Source organism: Gastrolobium bilobum, unplaced genomic scaffold (assembly GCF_033153095.1).
Source record: "Gastrolobium bilobum isolate Gb01-03AN ecotype WA unplaced genomic scaffold, APGP_CSIRO_Gbil_v1 utg25654, whole genome shotgun sequence".
Taxonomy (NCBI): Eukaryota; Viridiplantae; Streptophyta; class Magnoliopsida; order Fabales; family Fabaceae; genus Gastrolobium; species Gastrolobium bilobum.
Window position 1 is genome coordinate 129,504 of NW_026896382.1, and position 24,039 is coordinate 153,542.

The 24,039-nt window shown below is 34.7% G+C and overlaps 2 protein-coding genes across 2 annotated transcripts; both read left to right on the top strand.

Moving 5' to 3' along the window:
• The first annotated feature begins 7,314 nt into the window (after positions 1-7,314).
• On the top strand, positions 7,315-10,066 carry LOC133299488 (putative kinase-like protein TMKL1). The gene is made up of 2 exons (XM_061498952.1): positions 7,315-8,746; positions 9,426-10,066. The coding sequence occupies exons 1-2, from the start codon at positions 7,315-7,317 to the stop codon at positions 10,064-10,066; spliced, it is 2,073 nt and encodes a 690-aa protein (XP_061354936.1).
• Positions 10,067-11,639: 1,573 nt separating this feature from the next.
• On the top strand, positions 11,640-15,346 carry LOC133299481 (RINT1-like protein MAG2). Its single transcript, XM_061498945.1, has 4 exons — positions 11,640-12,051; positions 12,147-12,254; positions 12,818-12,921; positions 13,109-15,346. Exons 1-4 carry the CDS (start codon positions 11,757-11,759, stop codon positions 15,023-15,025), a joined length of 2,424 nt encoding a protein of 807 aa, XP_061354929.1. The 5' UTR covers positions 11,640-11,756; the 3' UTR covers positions 15,026-15,346.
• The last annotated feature ends 8,693 nt before the right edge of the window (positions 15,347-24,039 follow it).

The window sequence follows — 24,039 nt, forward strand, 5'->3', positions numbered from 1 at the left end:
GTCGAAATAATGAATCTCAACGAAAATCTTGCTTACAACGATTATAAAGGCATGGGACGTTTTCACCCAATTTTACAATTAGTATCAAATTTATGTATTTTCACAAGAAATCACTTATCAAGAGGCTTTTGATTCCTAAATTCTCTCTTAAGGGGAACATTTTTGTTGGGTATGGCTTATACTTCGTATGCTGATGAGAACTCTTATTATCGGGATCAGCAGAAAGACAACTGGGGTCCACTCTCAGGTGAGCGGGCGGGGTCCGGGGGGCAGCGCCCCATACTCGTAAAGGTTAGGTATTGTTGTAGGCCTCTGATCTATTGTAATTTTTTTTCTTAATAGTTTGGGCTTGACTTCATGAATAGCTGTTGTTAAGATTTTTTCTAATTCTATTTATATTCTACTTGTAAATCGAGTGACTTGTAACGAGTGACAGTGAGGTGAATATAGTACAGACAAGCTGGATGTAGCCTATATTGGATGAACCAGACTAAATCACCGTGTCAATCTATCTTCTCTTTTCTCTTTTCTATTTTGTCGATTTTATGTGATTGTCGATTTCCAACAACTTTCTCTATGCTTATAAAAACCCAACCACATAATAAATATAATACTTAAAGGAAAAGAAATTAAAATTGGTAGAAACAATCTACCCAAAAAAAAAAAACAAATGGTAGAAACAACGCAGCAATTGGGAATTTGAAAAGTGAATTCAAAAGAATTTTTTTATTGAGATGGGACAAAGTAAATTGTTTTTAAAATAAAATTATAAAAAAGAAAATAATGCAATCTTAGAATAGAGTAGAAAGAAAATGTGGGTAATCTGGTAAAAAGTCGCTTCATGTTTGGTAAAATTAAAATTGATTCAAGTTGTGTCAACCTCACGTTTATTCATTAGAATAAGTAAGCCAAACATATTTCGTACAGTACAAATCAATTTCAGCCACCACAAACAAAATTTTAGGAACTTCAAAATCTAAAACAAATAGACACTAGAGCAATTTAGAATCTCTAGCTCCTGAAGCATGGAGCTGCTATTGCAGTCAAATTAGCATATGAATGGTGGTCTAAAATAATTATGTGCTATCCAAAGCATTGTTGCAAATTGTCAAAATAGTCAGTCTTAAATTTGCGGCTTGCATCCTTTGGTGTGTTTGGAAGTGGATACATGACCGAATCTTTAACATGAAGCAATCGTCCCTTTCAAATGTTTTCTAATTAGCTACTAGACAATGGCAAGACTAAATTTATTGTCACTTCTATGGATTAAAGGGAAAATCCGGATGCACAATCCTTCTTAATTTAGGATGATAGAACTGAAGGAGCACATTTTTAGTATCACGAGAGTTAATGACTGTCTCTTTTTTCTCTCTTTTGTGTGCTAACATGGTAACATGTCAAAATTGGTATTTTATTTTTTATTGGAGGGATATATGGAGCACTCGGTGCGACAATAACACTAAAAATATTTTCGAACTGAAAGTCAATTGTATATAGTCTTATCTTTGTATTTTTGCCATATATAGATAGATAGATAGATAGATAAAGAGAGAAAAATATTTCTTCGGCAATTTGAGATAAATTTATCTCCAGCCACTCTAAAACTACGTCGTTTTGTTTATTTATTTTTTTATATTAATTGATTCACTTTTGAATGATTATGATTATCTTGTTTTCTCTCTTCCTTCATTACCATTGATCTATCTTTGTACGGTTATGATTGATTAGCTAGAAATAAGATTATCTCCGGCAGCTTAAGAATCGATATATATATATATATATATATATATATATATATATATATATATATATATATATATATATATATATATGGGAAAGATCCTTTGACACATGTGTCAAATTTTGAAGTTTGACACCAGTGTCAATAAATAATGACTGTTGATTGACGGAAATCAACGGATAGGATTTGGTGTCAAATTTCAAAATTTGATACCGGTATCAAAGGATCCTATCCCATATATATATAAGGAAGATTATACTTTTTCACTAATCAACGATTATTATTTTCGCAAATCAAACTCATTAATTAATTATTAATTTACATTAAATGATAACCGTCGATTGACAAAAATCAACGGTTAAGATATGGTTGTTAGATGTTGTAAACGGAAATATGTTGTAAGTATAATATTACTTTTATATATAGCAAAAATGAGAAAACCATCCTTTGATATCTCTAGCATCTAACTTTAATGAAAGACCTATCCTTAGTATTTTTAAATGATTGTAAGCAATTGAAACTAATGGAAAACAGATAAAACCATTTTCAGGATGAATTCCAACCTTTGACAAGTTGGTAATCGATTAACCTGGTCATGGTAATCGATTACCCACCCCATGATAATCGATTATCCACTGAGCAGAAGACAAAAATAACGGCCATAAAACGGTTAGTTTGCGAAAATGGCTGTAAAATCACTTATGGGGTCTCTTTAAATAGGGATCATTGTTCTATTCATTGATCATTATTCTTCATTTAAATCATATCATTTGCTTATTCTCATTCATCTTGATCATAAATACTCTTTAAGCTTTATTCTTGTGAAAGTGTCAACACCATAATTCTTCAACTTGTATAATTTGTACTTTGAGAGCACCTAGCTATTGTTAAACACCTCCATTTGATTTCTTCAATAGTTAGAGGAGGGAACCCTTTATACTTGAGAGGTTACCAAATTCCTAAGAAATTTGGAGTGAAAAATTGTAAGGCATCAAGAGCCCGAAGTCTTGAAAGGTTGTAGTGATTTGTCAAGCACTCTCAAGCTTGATAGCTAGTGAAAAAGTTTGATCGAGCGACTTCAGTCTGGATGTAGGTCACGGAGGTTGTGACCGAACCAGGATACATCTAATTTGCAATTTCTCTAACCTTAAATTCCTTCCTATAGTCTTGAAATTACATTTTTAGATTGTATTTATTTATTTGCTTGCTTACTTTATTGATCACACACTTGCTCCTACACTTAGTTGTTTCCTTGTTAAATCATTTAATTGAAGAAACACTATTTAAAATATCAAAGGAGATACTTTGCGAAAAGATTTTATAAAACTCAATTCATCCCCCATCTTGAGTATTAAAGCCACTTGTCCAACAATAATTAATTAATAAATTTGATTGACAAAAATTATAACCGTTGATTGACAGAAATCAATACTTAAGACTTGGTGTCAAATTTCAAAGTTTGACACAGGTGTTAAATGAACCTACCTCTCTCTCTCTCTCTCTCTCTCTATATATATATATATATATATATATATATATATATTCCATTATATAATCTTCCATTCTAAAAAAAAAATAACCTTCTAAATCTTGCCTTCCCCAAGGAATACTTTGTGAAAATTTGGCATAATCCTTCCCTTGTTTGGAAGTGAACCCCACTCATTGTATTTGGACCTCTGTATGTCTCATAGTATTTTAATTAATGAAATTTTTTTATCTCGGTTAAACTAAATTTTCAAAAAATTAAATATATTTTTTATGGTTATTATCTAAAATATATTTTTTGTTTTATGCATAATACTCATTTTTATTTGTTTTTCTAAGAATTTTTTTATTTATTTCCTATCAACTATTTTTAATGCATGTTATAATATAGTGAGAATTACATGGAGTTATATAAAGTGTAAGAACTAAATTGAAAATGATTGGCATGTGTAGGAATATAACATATAGTATTCCTTCTTATATGCAATACTCATTTTCAATTTAATCTTTACACCTAATTGTATTATAATTTTAACAGACAATATGACTAAATCGAAAATAATTATGTGCATAAAATTTAAATTAATGCAATGTTGATATAAAGTTTTTACATTGTCATTCAATCATGTAATAGTATATGAACAAACGGAAATACTATTCTTCTGCGCAGAAAAATAAATAGTATTTCCTGTATAGAGAATAAAAATTGATTTTTTTTTTATTTTAAAAAATAGTGGAGCCCATTGATATTTATATGTGTAGGAAAATTAACTTATCACCACACAAAAAAAAAAAAAATTAACTTATCAACTGTCAGATAAGAAAACTAAACCCCTGAACAAAATATATTTAAACTTTTTAGTTATCTTATGATAGCCCGGCTTCTTTAATAATTAAACAATATGTAACTGAATAATAATGTAAAAGATTTTGCACTAAGGCTAGTTTAAAATTTCTAAAGAAGTGTGGATGCCACGTTATGCTCCAAGCCTTCAACTTCAAGGATATATAGTGTAATTTACAAAAAAAAAAAAAAAAAAATATATAGTGTAAGGTATTGGAGTGATGAGAAGGAAGATATACGAGCTCTAATAAATAATATTTTGTTAACCCTAATTTAAAAAATAGTTTTTAAAAATACATTTCTTTGACAAAATGTCAGACTCACTAGGACTTTGAAATCAGTTTTAATAAATTTTATTTTTCAGATAAACAAATTATATTAAGAATAATTTCCAAATCTGTTATTCGTAACATCTAAAAGAACATATTGATATTTACAAAAATTAAAATTAAAATTAAAATACTTTTGTATAATAGTTAATAAAATAAATTTTTTTGGGTTATCAAAAAAATAAATAAATAAGTAAATATTTTTTGTGTTTTTTTTAAAGTTAAAAATTAAAATACAAAATAGAAATGTCTGAAATATATTTATTCTAAAATTTAAGAAATAATTACAATTTTTAGAATTTCTTTTACAAAATAGATATTATCAAATAAATTCTTTTATTTTAAAAAATATTTTTAAAAGCAGAATTCAACCTGAATTCTGAATTTTTAAATTTATGCACAAAAGGCAATGTTTTTGGGAGCCCCGAAAAGTATTTTTAGTACCACCGTCATATTAATTATTGGATGTGATGATGATATTTATATTATATATTTTTTAAAATGCATAAATAAAATATTAATTTTTTCTTTTCTTTTCAAGGACTATTTCAACTGATGTGGTGGTGCACTCGGATACCACAGTTGTTCTAACAATATTTCCCCACCCCTACAGCCCTACTGGAAGAATCAGTGGATCTCCCCCCACGTGAACACCACCCTCCAAAGCACTTCTTTTTGTTCATTTCATTCTATCATATCACACTACCCCTGCACTGTTTCTCATAGGTCATTGCACTCTTCTGCTATTCAGTTTTGGAAATAATTAAGTACGAAGTATCACATATAGACTAGATATACACCAGGTGATGATCATATAAGTGTGAAAGACCCATAAATTTGTAGCCGTAAGATTTTGAGTTGAGATGTGGTGTCAGCTCACTTATTATGGTTGTGGTATCAGAGCCAACGATCTGAGCCAAGTGTTTGGAAGACTTCCGCACAAGTTGACCTTTCGGATAAGAATGATATTGGGCCTCACACTTGAGGGAAGATGTTGGAAATAATCAAGTATGAGTTGTAAAGAAGTACCACATAGACTAGACATAGACAAACCTTAAAATTTTGGGTTGAGATGTGGTGTCGACTCACTTATTATGATTTGTCATTTGGCCCATTGATAGATGTACCCTTTGTAAAGAGTTTTGAGCTCCCTCATTCCATTCCCAACGCTCGGTGTATTTTAAATTTTAACCATCAGACATTGATTCACCTTTTTTTTTTTCTTTTCTTTTTCGTCTCTTCAATCTTCAATATCATTATCTCTTCTTTCACTTTTCTATTCTGACCCACAACCACATGGGACCCCATTGGGCCTCAAGCTGCACATCATCTGCATAGTCTTCAATACACACCCAACTCATCGAATCACTCAATAATGGATCAAGTTCAATCAAAATGCATGTTTGACACGTGTATGGTGATAGAAACACAGGTCTTTAAAGGACCAGATGTTATTGCTGACCCACAATCTCTACCATGAAATGACAAGGAAGGGGTGGCATCCTAGAAGACCTTACCCTCTTTCCTCAGAGAGTGCAAAGTGCAATATTAAACTTGTAGGCCAATTTACTAAAGTAAGCGTGCAGGAACAAATAAATAATAATAGAGGACTTGGAAAAGCAAAAGAGGAAAATCATTCAATATTCCAATTGTCCAAACCATAACATCATTTTTAAGAATTTAAAATAATAGTGGAGGATACATTGTTAACTATTTTAGCTTCGGCCTTGTTCAAATATTAAAAGAAATTAATTTAAAGTTGGTTTTAAATCAAATTTAAACACCCATTTAGTAATAGTCTCACTGTTCTCTTGCATGATATTTTTGGATAAAGAAAAGCGCATATCATGTTTTTTTTATCTCATGTTCTCTTTGATTGAGAGAAAAAATGATAAAGATACTATTAAAAAAGTATAAAATATAATTGTACATGTTTCCTGGGTAACAGGGCTCATTAGATATATTCCATGAAAGATGATGTCGTTTTGTACCAAAAAAATAAAAGAAAGATGATGTCGTATCAACTATATATTCACTAATCATACAATAATATTTAAAAAATCAATACGAATTTTTAAGTTAAAGACAGTGATAACACATATTATTAATATAACAAACTATAAATGTTATTCAGAGCTAGCATTGTCATAATTGAATAACTTTTATCGATAGGTTTTCTATAAATTCACCCTAAACTCTTATTAAAACCTGGATATACGTCACAGACCTTAAAATGGCACAGTATCTCTTCCTCTTAAATGTTAATGCATAAAAAGTAAAATAATTCAATATAAGACCTTTCCCTTGCAATAAATATATCTACCTCTCAAAAATATTTTTGGAACATCTAATAAATTAAATATTCGATACATCTTTTACTAAATATAAAAAATAATATATTTATATTATTTTTGTTTTTATTATTATTTGTTTTGTATTTTAAAAAAGGGAATTCCTAATCCTGAGTAGAGAAAATGTGCTTCTAACTCTCTTTATCATCTAAGAAGCTTTTGTACTCCTGTAATTTATAATCTTAGCTCCTGAAATAAAATCTTAATATAATCATTAATAACATATAAAAGGTAATAATAACATCCCATATTAACGTTATACAGGTTAAGTAATATAATTTTAAAAAATATTAATCTTATGCCCGATATATACATATAAAAAATCTCTAAACGGTGCGTGATTTTTGCAAATTGCAATAAGGTGGTAGAAATTGCATGAGTGTAATGTAGAATGGAATCACAACCGTTGAATTCATAGACAATGAAACCTTACTGGTTACACTCATAGTCAACACAGTGTCAGCTTTCCCAGAAAAGAGAGCCTCTTTCTTTGAACTCCTCACACACACACTCCCCCACCTTTACCCTTCTCTCTCTCTCTCTCTCTCTTTGTTGTGTTTGTTCATGGCGTTTTTGAAGCTTTTCTCTCTCTACATTTCCATGTCCTTCATCTTCTTCTTCATCTTCTTTTTCTCCTCCTGTTTCTGCAAAGCTAGTACCTCAACAAAGTCTTTGTCTTCATCTACTTCCTCTGATGTTGAGCTTCTCTTGGGAAAAATCAGAGGTTCATTGCAGGGTGACAATGAAAACCTTGTTTTGTCTTCATGGAACTCCTCAATACCACTATGCCAATGGAGAGGCCTCAAGTGGGTGCTCTCTAATGGCTCTCCTTTGTCATGCAGTGACTTGTCTTCACCACAATGGACCAATCTTTCACTTTACAAGGAACCTTCTGTGCACTTGCTTTCTCTTCAGCTTCCATCTGCCAATCTCTCTGGTTCACTCCCCAGAGAGCTTGGGGAGTTCCCTATGCTTCAAAGTCTCTATCTTAACATCAATTCATTGAAAGGAACCATCCCTCTTGAGCTTGGTTATAGCTCCTCTCTCTCTGACATTGATTTGGGTGACAATATGCTGAGTGGGACTCTTCCACCATCCATATGGAATTTGTGTGACAGGCTTGTTTCCCTCAGACTCCATGGCAATTCACTCTCTGGGTCTGTTTCTCAACCAGCATTGCCAAACTCTTCTTGCAAGAATTTGCATTTGCTTGATTTGGGTAGCAACAATTTTTCTGGGAATTTCCCTGAGTTCATTACAACTTTTGGTGGGCTAAAAGAGCTTGACTTAGGGAATAATATGTTTATGGGTGCAATTCCTCAAGGCTTAGCTGGGCTAAGGCTTGAAAAATTGAATCTTTCCCACAATAATTTTAGTGGGGTTTTGCCTTTCTTTGGTGAATCCAAGTTTGGTGTGGATGTTTTTGAAGGGAATAGCCCTGGCTTGTGTGGACCACCTTTGATGAGTTGTACTAAGAACTCTACACTTAGTTCTGGTGCAGTTGCTGGTATTGTTATTAGTTTGATGACAGGAGCTGTGGTTTTGGCTTCTTTGCTGATTGGCTATACGCAAAACAAGAAGAGGAAAGGTAGTGGAGAGAGTGAAGATGAATTGAATGAAGAAGAAGAAGAAGGAGATGAAGAAAATGGTGGTAATGCTGTTGGTGGAGCTGGTGAGGGGAAGCTTATGTTATTCCCTGGAGGTGAGAATTTGACACTAGATGATGTGTTGAATGCTACTGGGCAAGTTATGGAGAAGACATGTTATGGGACAGCTTATAAGGCAAAGCTTGCTGATGGAGGCACCATTGCTTTGAGGTTATTGAGGGAAGGTAGCTGCAAGGATAGGACTTCATGCTTGCCTGTTATAAAGCAATTGGGAAAGATTCGCCATGAGAATTTGATCCCTTTGAGAGCTTTCTATCAGGGGAAGAGAGGGGAGAAGCTCCTTATTTATGACTACCTACCTCTCAGAACCCTTCATGATCTTTTACATGGTTTGTTAAATACATAATCCTCCCTAATTGCATTTCCTTTCATTGCTTTTATATTTCAATCATACACTTGCATAGATAGCATTTCATATTGCAATGCCACTACACTTTTCATTTAAACCATTTAAAACTGTCATCATAGTTTAATAAACTCCTTGTGGTGTATTAGTGTCTAATTTGATTAAGATTTCTTCATACTGAAATCTCCTAAACCCGAAACTAGAATCAAAATATGATGAGTTTTCAGCCTAAAGAGAAAAGAAATTATACTTGCTGTACAGATCACTGAAAAACTATGGTATCTCTTATAAGAAACTTTAGGAAAAAATAATTTATCTTCTAATAGCAAGAACTTGCAAAATACCATGGGAGTGGAAGATAGGGTATATCCAGTCTAACACAATGACAAGTGACAACTTTTTTTTCTTTTAAATATCCTGAAATACTGATTGCTAGCATAAAATAGTTTATGCCTCCTTAATATCTGTGACCTTATATCATATATATGTCACAAATGGAAGTTTTCCTGATGTAATGTGTTTACTTTTCTTGGGGATTAGACAATTGTTTAAATGGAGATGAAATTTTGAACAACTTAAATAGCTGTTTGGCTTTAGTGATTTGAACACTTAACACTTTTGCTTGCCATTGACTATAATGTTGTGATTTTAATTTTCTACAGAAACTAAAGCAGGAAAACCAGTGCTGAACTGGGCTAGGAGACACAAGATTGCATTGGGTATAGCAAGAGGGTTAGCTTATCTTCATACAGGATTAGATGTTCCTCTCACTCATGCGAATGTTCGATCCAAGAACGTGCTTGTGGATGATTTCTTTGTTGCCAGGCTCACTGATTTTGGCCTTGACAAGCTGATGATTCCTTCGGTAGCCGATGAAATGGTGGCGCTTGCCAAGACTGATGGCTACAAGGCTCCAGAGCTTCAAAAGATGAAGAAATGTAACTCAAGGACTGATGTTTATGCATTTGGTATATTACTGCTGGAAATCTTGGTTGGTAAGAAACCTGGGAAAAATGGAAGGAGTGGTGAGTTTGTGGATTTGCCTTCAATGGTGAAAGTAGCAGTTTTGGAGGAGACAACAATGGAAGTGTTTGATGTGGAACTCTTGAAAGGGATAAGAAGTCCAATGGAAGATGGGTTGGTGCAAGCACTGAAGCTTGCAATGGGGTGCTGTGCACCAGTGGCATCTGTTAGACCAAGCATGGAAGAAGTTGTGAGGCAATTGGAGGAGAATAGACCCAGGAACAGGTCTGCTTTATACAGCCCTACAGAAACAAGAAGTGGAAGTGTTACCCCATTTTGAGGCTTTGAATTCAAAAATGTTTAATCAAATCAAACCATGGGTTTTTGCTTAAGTTGTGTTTTTCCTTTTCTTTCCTCATTTGAATGTGAGGGTAGTGTATGATGATGGTCTAGACTCTAGAGCATGTTGTAATTTTTTTTTTCTTTGTTTACCCCATAATAACTCTTTGCGTTTAGGTAGTCCCTATTGTTTTTAAAATCAAATCTTACACAATTATGCAAATTCGTGCATTTAGAAGTTGTGCAGTGTTATATATTCAACTGGTATAAGTCATTATTTACTATCTTGTTTATGTTAACCTTGAATATCACAAATATTATAATGGATATTTTCCAAACAATACATGAGATTTATTGGGCCTGCATCAATATGTTGAGTGAGTTGAAGAGATCATGAGAAGTTGCTCTTACTCGAGGCTTTTTTAAGCATATAAATGCCTCAACATTCCTTCCATCTTCCACTTCTCAATTTCTTCACTTCACAACACTTGCATTACTTCTGTAGTTCAGCACAATTATTCTAAAAAATATATACATATTTTAATAAAGAAAATTGAAAATAATATTATTCCATTAAGAAAATTACTAAATAAAAAATTTGAATGTGAACAATACACTAATGGGGTATTTGATAGAAGGGAAAAAATTTTTTGTCCAAAAATCATGATTACCAAGAATATGCTTGGAAAATGAATTTCTCGTGAATGTGACCAAAATACTGTTTTGTAGACAAAAATATTACTGAGAATATTGGTTTAAGTTTGCTGATTCTAAGTTTGGTAGATTGTTAAATAACACTCGAGATTCTAAGATGATATTCTTGGATGTCATTTTGTTATATAATTTGTTCACCAAATCATAATCTTGAGAAAATTCTTGGGAAAATTTTCAAAAACATTCTATCAATTGTGGGTAAATAGAATTCTCGATATAATTTTCCGAGAATCCAAAAATAATCCATGTACCAAATGTTCCTTAGAATAACAATTAAGAAAAGAAAGTATGAAAAAATTTATTTTAATATATATTTTAATTATTATATGATATTTACTTTTAATTTAGTCCTTGTATAAAAAATATCAATTTAATCTCTATATGTATAATTTTCCAAAAAAAAATTATATTTATATTATTTTCAATTTAATCATTATCATCTATTATTATTATAACATTACATGTTAAATTATAATACAGTAAAGTGTAGATATTAAATTGACAATAACTGTCACATTAAAAACTATAATATATTTCTGACTCCCATATGTAACAATGTTTTTACTATAATATATTTTAATTAGTTACTAATGTAAACGTTTTTTTTTTATACTTCATGATAATTTCATTGTAATATTACAGTGTTATAATATAACAATACCAAAGATCAAAATCATATAACGAACCTAAAAGAATAATACATTAAAAAACAATTAAAAAAACATTTTTAAGTAAAAAATAGATTTAAAAAATGTTGTTACGTGCTGGAATTTAAAAAAAAATATTACAATTAAAATTTAAATATGAAAAATCAAAATATCAAATTCGGACCTCGTTTGGATCCACCCAACCAACACAAGTGCAGTGTAAGGAAGGTTCGAATCGTCGACAGAGACTCATCGGAATCCGACACCGGCGAACAGCCGCACACGGCGGAGAAGAAGCTTCGAGAAGCATCGATCGAAACTTCGAATTCCATGATGGAGTTGCTCCAAACCCTTCCTCCACCCACTCACCTCTCACCCTCCGCACTCTCCTTTCTCGACCACAAGTTCCACACCAAACTCGCCCTCGCGGAGGCTCCGAGTTTCGTCTCTGAGCTTCAAATTCAGTGCTCCGAGTTGGATCGGGCTCTGTCCGAGTTGACTCGGAGACTCGGAGCTGGTCTCGCTGCGTACGCATCGTTCTCCGGCGAAATCCACGGCCTCTTCGGCGACGTCACCGCCAGGTTGAACGCTCTCTCGTCCACTTGCTCCTCCAGCACAGTGCCAGGTTTGATTAGCGCTTCAATTCGATGTATGTATGTTTTAGGGTTTTGTGGTGTTTGAATTTTGAGAAATTGTTTTGGTTTTGTTTGTTGAGGGAAGATGGAGGAAGAGCCGAAGCGGATGGCACTGTAGGGAAGGGTTTCAGAGAGGAACTTGCGACCTTGGCCAAGGAAGTGGCTAGGTTGGAGACGGTTCGTGTTTATGCAGGTTGGTAGTACCTTTTCTTTTGTCAATGTTGTTACTTTGACAACCCTAAAACTTGATATTTTAGTGCAAAATCGAAAAACATTGTGGGAAGAATGCTAGAAGATGTTTTTGAATTGTGCAAATCAATGAATATTTTGGGTAGAATTGAAAGATGATGTTTTTTGTTGAAGTGTTTGTGTTTTGGTGATTGTATATACTATATAGTATGTGTTTGTTGTGATTATCAAGAAATGTTAAGCTTTTTGAATGATGGTTATTGCCTTCTCTTATTTTATTTTTTTGTTAATGTTGTTAGTTTCTTAAAACACCTTTTTGTTTTCCTGAAAGCACTAAACATTTATACTTTTAGTGTAAAACTGAAGAACATTGCTGGAAGAATGGGCGATGATTTTTTTTCTTGAAATATTTGTGTTTCGGCACTTTTTATGATATGGTTGTTGTGATTATCAAGAATGTTTTGCTTTTCATTGATGGTCACTATTCTGTCCTTTGGTTTGGTTTCTTATGAATTACCATTTTGTGAATGCTGTTAGTTTCTTAGAACTCCTTTTTGTGTCTTCCAGAGACAGCACTGAAACTTGATACTTTGGTTGGTGATATTGAAGATGCTGTATCATATACCATGAGTAAAACCCTGAGGAAGCCTTCTTCTAATCAGAACTCACAAGTGAGTACACATTCGTAATATTATGAACCAGATGATATTGGGAACTGTAGCATCACTAAATTTCTTATCTCTTATTTATTTTTATTTTGACTCATTCTTTTCTTGTTTTTTGTTTGGGTTTATCGACCGCCGACCTCAACTAGTTTTGAATAAATGTGATGTTGATGTTGTGTTCGTAATTATGCAGGAAATGCATCTGCTTGCCATTAAAACGCTTAAAATGGCAGAAGAAATATTAACTTTGATTACCAAGACACACCCTCAGTGGAAGCATCTTGTATCTGCTGTTGATCATCGAGTAGACCGAGCTCTGGCCATTTTAAGACCTCAGGCAATTGCCGATCATCGGGCACTTCTAGCTTCGCTTGGATGGCCCCCGCCTATTTCTTCTCTGACCTCCTTGTACTCAGATGCTAGAACTGCTAATCAAGTCTTGAATCCTCTGCTGAGCATGCAAGCGGATCTTAAACTCAAATACTCCGAAAATTTTCTCGCTTTATGTAATCTACAAGAGTTGCAGAGGCAAAGGAAAGCTAGGCAACTTGAGGGGCATGACAGGGAAGTTGCTCTACGACAACCACTTTGGGTAATTGAAGAGCTTGTGAATCCCTTGGCATTGGCTTCCCAACGACATTTCTCAAAATGGGTTGATAAACCTGAATTTATTTTTACTCTCGTGTATAAGATCACAAGGGATTATGTTGATTCTGTGGATGAAATGTTGCAGCCATTGGTTGATGAAGCAAAGTTAATTGGCTATAGTTGCAGAGAAGAATGGATCTCTGCAATGGTAACATCCTTATCCACATACTTGGTAAAAGAAATATTCCCCAGTTACATTAGTCAACTAGATGAGGAGAGTGTTACAGGTATTCAGTCATCTGCTAGAATATCATGGCTGCATCTCATTGACTTGATGATAGCTTTTGACAAAAGGATTAAGTCGTTGGTAGAGCATTCTGGAGTTTTGCTTTCCTTTGATGATGATGATATCTTGCAGAAAATTTCTTCTCTATCTGTATTTTGTGATCGGCCAGACTGGCTTGATCTATGGGCAGAAATAGAACTAGGTGATGCCCTAGATAAGTTGAAACCAGATATAGAAGATGAAAATAAATGGAGAAAGAAAGTTGAAGGTGTAGTAGTTCTTTCATCATGTACTGATGATCTCAAGTCTCCTCTGGTTTCCAGTGTCTTTCTTCACCGTCTAGCATCTGTTATTGATCGTTGTAGATCATTGCCTAGTGTTACTTTGAGGTCAAGATTTCTCAGATTAGCAGGTGTGCCTATTATAAGAATTTTTTTTGATTCCATAGTTACTCGCTGCCAAGAAGCTGAAGGATTGACTGCCCTAACTGATGATGATGCTTTGATTAAAGTTGCAATTTCCATCAATGCTGCTCTTTACTTTGAAACTGTTTTAAAGGAATGGTCTGAGGATGTCTTTTTCCTGGAGATGGGCATGGATGAGGATGATATAGCGGAATTGTCAAGTAATGCAAATAGAGACGGTGAAGGGCTTCCAGAGAGTTCAGGAAGGGTTATCTTTGATGACGAGATCAAAAAGTTGGAAGAGTTCAGAGCAGAATGGGTTGAAAAGATATCTCTAGTTATTTGCAGAGGATTCGATGCTCGTTCTCGAGAGTATATGAAGAACAAGAGGCAATGGCAAAAGGGTGAAGAAGGATGGACTGTGTCAAAGTCTTTAATAGAGACCCTGGATTATCTGCAAGGTAAAATGTCAGTGGTAGAAGTAGGTTTGAATAGTAGGGACTTTGTTGGGGTTTGGAGAAGTTTGGCAGCAGGAATTGATCGATTAATTTTTAATGGTATTCTTATAAGCAATGTAAAATTTCATAATGGTGGTGTTGAAAGATTTGGTAATGACTTGGATGCTTTATTTGGGGTATTTGGGGCATGGTGTTTGAGACCAGAAGGTTTTTTCCCAAAAGCAAGTGAAGGTCTTAAGTTGTTGAAGATGGATGAAAACAGAGTGCAAGAATGTATGACAGGAGGGAAGAGATGGTTGAAGGAGAATGGGATAAGGCATTTGAGTGAGACTGAAGCAGAAAAGGTTTTGAAGAGTAGAATGTTCACGAGTTGAAGCTTTTGGCTTACTTTTTTGCACATGCACAGCAGAAATGGCATAAGGACTTGTGAAGATTTAGGGGGACAGTTTCGTGGTGTACTTGACTACAGACCAGCTGAACTAATTCAATTTTGCAAAGTTGCAATAAAATTTCTTTTTAATTTAGAATATTCTCAGTCATTGCCTTAGTGACCACGTAACTGAAATATGAGGCAAGATCAATCGATTATTTCTAGATGCTTAATTATACTGTAAATGTGCAATGAGGAAAACAATTCTTCCTATTCTTATAATTTATAATTTTTTTATACTGGCATTTGAATTTTGAAATGAAAAAGGACTCTGTAACAGTGTAAGGGGCTTTGTTACACACAGCTTAAGAGTTGGCCTACAAAATGAATGATTGTTTTCTGTATCTTTCATTTCTTGTTCTTTCAAACATCTCTGACAACAGGCTCCATGATTGCCATTCTCCTCCGTTGATGTTGTTATTACAATGTGCGTGTCACACCCCGTTTTACAGAGATTTTCAAATTGTTTTACGTCTCACTAATCATTGTGTACCAGATCAGACCATCATTGTTTTCGACGAATCATATATTAACCATGATCAGTACTAAAAATTTGAATGTTGTGATTATTGTTAGTAAGAGACAGTGATAAATTACACAACTCATAAAGTAGCAGTAGATATGAGAGAGAGAGAGCCTGTGCTTGCTTAGCCTTCGTCAGTCCATGTTCTGTGGACACTACTACTATTCTGTCTGACAGTTGCAACTTGCATGCACTGTTCCTATATCTTGCTCTATCACAATCTCTTACTGTTTGCTGATATAGATACTTGAAGGCAGAGAAAATATGTCGTTTCCCAAACTTCATTCATTGAAGGTGAGTGGACGTTAGGAAACAGCCATAACGGATTGATTAAAAGTTGTCATAAAAGAGTATGGATCCACAATTAGCATCGTATCCAACACATGCTAAAACGATCCCCGTGAGATATACTGCACCCTACACTCTAGTAGGAGGAGAAATTTGGTCCACAGAGATATTTAGCATTTGGCAGTTATGGCAGGTTTGGTTGTGACTTTAAATGTTTTATTAGGGGACATGGTAATAGAGCCTAGAAGGTTTTCTCCTAATAGCAAGTGAAGGTCTTGAGTTGTTGAGGATGGATGAAATCAGATTGCAAGAATGTTTAGCAGGAAGCAAGACATGGATGAAGGAAATATCATAAGGAGATCGCTTCTGATCACTTACAGAGAAGGTTTATATGTAGAATAGAACGCATTAAGTTAAAGAGACATTAATAAAAAGAATGGGAAAACTACTAAAGCTTTATGACTCGATATCCTTATTTAAGTACGGAGATGGTTAGGAGATGTGGCAATAAGTGGGTTGAATAAATTTTTTTAACAAACTTTTTTCAAACTAATAAGATGCCAAATAAATAAAGGAGTATACTTGTGCCTGTCTGTGAGAACGTAGGGATATTCAAGAGTTTTTCCAATTATAGAAACATTAAGCTTATAAGTCTTAAAATAAAGTTCTCAAAGCGAATCATTGAGCATCATTTGAGAATAGAAACCAAACTCTCTATAAATGAACGTGGATTTATATTACGAAGTGTCTAACATTGAGGCCATCTTCTTGATATCCCAGTCCATGGAGAGATATCGAGAAAAGGAGAACCTGTATACGGTGTTTATTGATCTTAATAAGGCGTGTGTGGATTCTTGAGAAGTTGAAAAGCTCCTTCAAAGCATATAGAGACAATTAGGGGTGACAATATGGGTTGAATTCGACGGATCAACCTGTCAAAATGGGGTAGGACGGGTTGTATATTTCAACCCATCAACCCACCTCATCGTCTGACGGGCTACTCTAGCGGCCTCCTGGTTGGCTTGTCTAGCCGCCTGCATCTCAACTAATGCAGTCAGGATCGGGTCAGGCTGACCCTCATTCGTCTCTCAGTTCTTCCTAGGAAGTATCATGACTCTGCACATGTTACACAAAAAATGAATTGATCAGGCCCACACAGCGTGGTCACGCCACAGTAAAAACCCAAAAGAAACCTAACATACAATTCACACAAGTCATCTTAAGTTATTGCAATACATACAAGCATTTTTCATAGAAAGTGCTCTGATACCATAAAATATAACACATTGTGTGCACCCAGTGTATTAAACATATATATGGTAATGGCACAGTGTAACGCCTGACAACTTGCAAGGATCAACGACTGTCCCAACACACACTAACACGAGACTTTTCAGCGTGCTTTGTCCTCACTCGCACACTTCCTGGGAAGTTTCCCAGGAGGTCACCCATCCTAGAATTGCCCCAAGTCAAGCACGCTTAACTATGAAGTTCTTCCGTTCTGAGCTACCGAAAAGTAGATGCATCTTGTTAGTATAGGTAGTGCCAATTAATTCTTATAAGCTATTCCCAACTGTACCGTCCCATACCAGCACAGTCTCTGGAATCCCTCTCTTTCGGGTGTTGATTCGATTCATTCATGTACCCCCATCGCTAGAAGCATGCCAGGAGCCGCTCCTTGTCCATTCCTTTTCGCACCGGCGATCACTCCCCGCTTTCGTCAGCGCCCGGGATGTTACATGTCCACCAGCTTTCGCCTGGTTCGTTCTCGAACCACACCGTGCTGGAAGAGAGGCCCTGCTCTGATACCACTTGTAACGCCTGGAAACTTGCAAGGATCAACGACTGTCCCCACACACTAACACGAGACTTTTCAGCATGCTTTGTCTTCACTTGCACACTTCCTGGGAAAACTTCCCAGGAGGTCACCCATCTCAGAATTGCCCCAAGTCAAGCACGCTTAACTATGGAGTTCTTCCGTTCTGAGCTACCGAAAAGTAGATGCATCTTGTTAGTATAGGTAGTACCAATTAATTCTTATAAGCTATTCCCAACTGTACCGTCCCATACCAACACAGTCTCTGGAATCCCTCTCTTTCGGGTGTTGATTCGATTCATTCATGTACCCCCGTCGCTAGAAGCCTACCAGGAGCCGCTCCTTGTCCATGCCTTTTTGCACCGGCGATCACTCCTCGCCCTCGTCAGCGCCCGAGATGTTACACACAGCTAATTAAATGCGGAAGCTAACTTTTTTCTTTCCAATTATGTACATATTAAATCAACCAAGTTGATTACTTATCTTTTTTCAAAATATCGCCTGTATGTAAATTGTTAAATAACTAACTGAATGTCCTCATATCATAAATAATATCGAGTCACCGAACTACAACACGTAGACTAGACCATATCTTGATACATAATTACAACTCAAGTCTAAAAAACATAACTGATATCAATGTGGTATGGACAACTCCCATGCTCACCAAATAAGGCAACAAAGCCAACAATGTCTCAAATCGACTAGCAATATATTGAAAGCAAGGCATAACAGGAATCCAGGTATATTAACACAACAACATGCATAATCAGCTCAACTCTGGCCTCCTGCCACCAGAGATCTCAACTTCGGAGGTACTTGTACCTGAAAATGTGCCCCAACAGGGGTGAGATCTCTAAAAAAAAATCTCAGTAAGGCAAGGGTTCCTCAAGGATCTCTACACCCCAAGCTCACTTACATGTGCAATATAAGTTCAAAAGCATAATATCATCATCATTTCAAAATCCGTGCAATCCAGCATATATCCATGTCATGTGTGTATATACATTCTACTGGCCAGAGAAATAAACGTCTACAACCCACAGTACTCTTGTACCTCACCCACAAAGTTACCATCTTGTATGCCTCTAAATAATCAGGGGTTACCGTCTAGGTGGAACACCATATAAATATCATATGGAAAAGCACTCATAAACAGCTCAACAACATGGCAATATTCACCACATATATTTCAGAAAACATATCATGCATATAACCTTCCCTCCATGAGGTATGGTGGAACCAACAATGGGTAAAACTGAGGACACGAAAGCTTACCTTGCAAGCTAACAATAGCAACAAAGAGTCCTCACAAGCCCACGGTCACGAAACAACGCAATCACAATCTATTTAGACCAGAAACATCATCAATATACCATATCTAGAAGTTCATTACATTTGGACAATGTTTCCTTTTTCGTTTAGTGACCATAGGCTTCTCCCAAAGCCATAAGTCTTCAATACTTTAGGTTCTGATTTACTTAACTTATTACAGAGGTTCATATTAACCAATCCTGGGTCCATAAACCCAATCTAAGCTTCTGTTTGGACAGAACAGATCACTACATGAAATTTTTCAGAATATCCAGATATTTCACGGGGGCATATCCGGATATCCATATTCAAATATCTCAAACCCAATACCTTGATATCCATATCCAGATATCACATACCCCATATTCGGATGTCAATATCCGGATATCATATCCGGATATTTCGCGACAGAATGCAGTTTTGCATATCGCGAAAATATCCTTCCAAGACATCATTTTTCAAGTTTCTAGACGTTCAATCATGCATTTTTAGGTGTGTTATACCTTACCACCCTTAAGTTATCAACTTCCACTTATTACATGCATCAAGATTCATTCTTTCTATAGGAAATCAAGAGCAAAGGTGGTGGTGATTACCCAAAGGCTCAAAACAGAGTAAAAGGGTGATCTTGGAGCTTTCCACACTCTTCAACAGTTTTGTTATGATCAGCCCACGAAAATGGTTCTCAAGTTTGGCCCTTTCTTCACAAAGCTCACTACTTGGAGCTTCAATGATGTTCAAGAAGGCTCCAACCTACTCCTACCCACAAGGCAGTCCCCACACCCCCAAGCACAGCAGCTACAACACCCCCAAGCAGGTGCCTTTCTGCCTCAAGGTGATCACTTTCAAGTTGTAACAAGGTTGGCCAACTCAAGGAAGAAGAAATGATGTAGAAAAGGGGTTCTTGAAAGAAAGGTGGCAAGATCTATTCAAGGGAGCTCATGGCAGCCATGAAGAACAAGGAACTATACGTAGGAAAAAGGATGGCAAATGCCCTAGAATTTTGTGCCCTTAGTGTTTATAGATACATTAACTTAATCCACCGGTATTAGTTCTAATAGCTCCACTAATCATTTTAACTTCAAACTTTAGATTCTTAACCTAGCCATTTTTCTAGGATTTTTCATATTTTTATTAAAATTTTCGCAGAACTTTGCTGGTACGCGTTTTATACGTAGCCGCTATTAGTTCTGACGTCAGTTCTCATTATTCCGACTCCAAACTTGATATTCTGGTCTTAGGTATTTTTCTAGGAATATTTATGTATTCATTATAATTTTTCGGGATACTTCATTGATACGAATTTATACCGTGAAGCAGAACCGGTATTCGCACTTTTCGTCAGAAAAGCGACTTTCAGCGTTATTAAGCCCTTATAATAATTATTTTAGTCTTTCCATATTTATTCGAGGTTAATTATGAAATTACTTCTTAAACTCACAATTAATCTATTTAAATTCCTAATTTAACGGTGCGAGTTCTTACATATTCGATTCAGTTTTTAAAAAAATTCAGTTCAATTCGACCGATGTACATCCCTAAAATTACAAAGAAGCATGTTGGAATGTAAATAATTTATGTTATGTCATAGTAAGAAAAATTCAGTTCAATTCGACCCATACACATCCATATATATATATATAGGGGTGAAAGTGGGCTGGGCTAGGCCGAGCTTTGTCCCGAAAAGCCCAAGCCTACGTCAAAAAATATCAATTTGGCCCGGCCCAAGCCTAGTATGAGTCTAACTGTTAGCCTGGTTTGGCCCGTTTATGAAAAAAACAAATGGCCTGGCTTGGCTCGTTAGCCTGTTAATTTTTAACTTCCAAGCAGAACCATGAATCAACTTTACAAAGTACTCAAATTCTGTTGCTACACCAAAAATCATAATTTCAACGTCCAAACAGAATCATGAATCATAACAAAACTAAAACAATATGCATTTAAGTCATTTTCAAAAGCAAAATGCTCAAATTAAATAACATATATTTCATCAGATCCAACAAACAAATCCATACTATGTAAATTAAAATAACTACATGAATCCAACAAACACATCATGATGCTTGTAGTAAGTATAACCTCTGCCAAAAATCTTTTAATATATTCATATACACGATCTAACATGTTGAGATTTTGGTTCCTCCTATATAAGAAAAAAAGTAAGATTTCTATTAAAATATAATTGAATATGATTAAGTTATAAATAATTGCAATTGATTAAATTTATATCTTTTTTTTTCTTCAAGGCATACTTACTCTACTTTATTTTATTTTATTTAAAATAAATAGTACAATATAGGCCGGCATGTAGGCTTATAGGCCCGACCTTTTGAAAGTGGGCCTACAGCCTTTTTATTAAACAGGCTTTTTTAAGGCCCGAGCCCGGCCTATTATACAAAATATACTAGGTCAGGTCTAGCCTGATGTAGGCCGAGCCGTAGGCCCCTGTAGGCCGGCCCGACCCAGTTTCACCCCTATATATATATATATATATATATATATATATATGGGAAAAGTTATACTTACAACCTTTTTTTTTACAACCTCTTACAACTATATCTTAACACCGTTGATTTCCGACAATCAACGGTTATGATTTTCGCAAATTAAACTCATTAATTAATTATTAATTCACAATAAATGATAACTGTTGATTGGCGAAAATCAACGGTGTTAAGATATGGTTGTAAGAGGTTGTAAAAAAAAAGTTGTAAGTATAACCTTCATCTATATATATATATATATATATATATATATATATATATATATGAAAAGTGAGTTCGCCACAACAAGAGGGAGAGATCAAGAATCCTTGGAATGCTAGGACAAGAGGTACCTAAGAAGATATGCATATAGACATATGAAATCAGTGTTACAAAAGGGGGAGAGATGGATGATTATGTAAGTCATAGAATTGGGGCATGTATGATGAAATGACATAATGTACTAAGGTTTTTTGTTTGATCATAAAATTTATCTAGGGCTAAAAGAAAATTTTTGTAGAACCACAATAAGGTCTGCAATGCTATACAAAGCACAATGTTGACTAACATAGGCACAACATAAAAATAGAATGATTGTAGCAAAAATGAAGATGTTAAGGTGGATGTATTGTTATAAAAGGATGAATAAGATGAGAAATAAAAATATTTGGAGAAATTTAGAGCAGTACTAGTAGAAAAAAAGATGAAAAAATATAGATTAAAATAGTTTTGACATATTTTTTAAAAATTCCTAAATGATCTAGTAACAATAAAAGCTTATTACTAAGAGCATAACACAAAATTGAAAAAGTAGGAAACTTATTTAGAGGAAAGTACTAGAACAATATTTATGGAAGTGAAAAATAAATTGGCATACTAAGAATGAAGTGGAGGAATGTCATTAACATTATAGAGCGTATATATATATATATATATATATATATATATATATATATATATATATATATATATATATATATATATATATATATATGAGGTTTAGCGGATGTACAGTGACTGCACCTAAGGTTTGGTGCAGTCATATAAAACTACGTTGTTTTATAGTGTGAAAGCTTTAAATATGGGGAATCATAACCATACTAATACGGAAATAAATATAAAGCATTAAATATGAGGAATTATAACCTTACAAAGGTAGAAATAAATATAGTATTTTCATTTTCTACAATTAATTTTGAATACGAAATTCCTTTATCCCAATCAAAACGATGTAATTTTTAGATGATTGCTATAATAACCCCCATATGTAGTATGGATTTAATAATTTTAATCATGTTATTGAGGAATAATTATAAGGAAAGTAGAAGAAAAAGAAATAAAGTCACCTTTTATGAAAAAGGAGTTAAAATGACAGTTAAGGGGTAAAAATATGGGTAAATAAAGTTACCCTAAAGTGAAAAGTAAAATTATAAATATTACCATAAAAATATTCTGGACTAGTGTACAACGTTGGAATAAGAGTTTATGCTATCACTCAGCAGCAGGCAGATAAAGCGCCTAATTTGGTAAAAGGTACGATTTATATTAATGGTTATGATATAGATGTGTTGTTTGATACAGGGGCTACTCATTCTTACATGTCCGATTTTATGGCTGTGGGCTTGAATTTGCCAATGTATGAAATGTCTCCTCCTATGAAAGTGACTACAGCTACAGGGAAAAAATGTAGTACTTCCTGTATGTGCAAGGAAGTTGAATTCAAGTATGAAGGTCGAGACTATATAATTGACTTCATCTGTCTACCTATGGTTAGTCTTCAAGTCATTCTGGGTATGGACTGGCTTTCTAAATATTGTGCAGTGATTGACTGCTGTGGTAAGAAACTAGTGATGTTATCTGAGGAGTCTGCTACTAACTCCTCTTCTTGTATATCAATACATCAGGCTAGACAGGCCTTAGAGGAAGGAACATAGGCTATATATGGTTGGGAAGATTAGTGAGCAATAGTAATTAGGATAAGATTACTGATATCCCAATTGTAAATGAATTCATGGATGTATTTCCATATGAGATTCCACATCTTCCTCCAGAGAGAGAAATAGAGTTCTCTATTGAATTATTGCATGGTGTGGGGCCCATTTCTATGGCTCCATATCAGATGTCTCCTCTGGAATTGGCTGAATTGAAGAAATAGATTGAGGACTTGTTGGCTAAGAAGTTCATCCGACCTAGTGTGTCCCTGTGGGGAGCACTAGTATTATTTGTCAAGAAGAAGGATGGAACCATGAGACTTGTGACTGGCTACAGACAATTAAATAAAGTGACTGTAAAGAACAAGTATCCTCTCCCTCGCATAAATGATTTGCTTGATCAGTTGAGGGGTGCTTGTGTCTTCTCAAAAATTGATTTGAGGTCAGGTTACCACCAGATTCGGGTTAAGTCGGATGATATTCCGAAGACTGCATTCAAGTCTAGATACGGACATTATGAGTACCAGGTAATTCCTTTTGGTCTCACTAATGCTCCGGCAGTGTTTATGGACAATATGAACCGTTTGTTCAAGCCATATCTAG

What these genes read in the sequence shown, in the direction of transcription:
- LOC133299488 (XM_061498952.1), top strand. Translation starts at nt 7,315, where the DNA reads ATGGCGTTTTTGAAGCTTTTCTCTCTCTACATTTCCATGTCCTTCATC. An exon ending in CCTTCATGATCTTTTACATG is followed by an intron (nt 8,747 to 9,425) that starts GTTTGTTAAATA and finishes AATTTTCTACAG; the next exon opens with AAACTAAAGCAGGAAAACCA.
- LOC133299481 (XM_061498945.1), top strand. Translation starts at nt 11,757, where the DNA reads ATGATGGAGTTGCTCCAAACCCTTCCTCCACCCACTCACCTCTCACCC. An exon ending in CTCCTCCAGCACAGTGCCAG is followed by an intron (nt 12,052 to 12,146) that starts GTTTGATTAGCG and finishes TGTTGAGGGAAG; the next exon opens with ATGGAGGAAGAGCCGAAGCG. An exon ending in GACGGTTCGTGTTTATGCAG is followed by an intron (nt 12,255 to 12,817) that starts GTTGGTAGTACC and finishes TGTGTCTTCCAG; the next exon opens with AGACAGCACTGAAACTTGAT.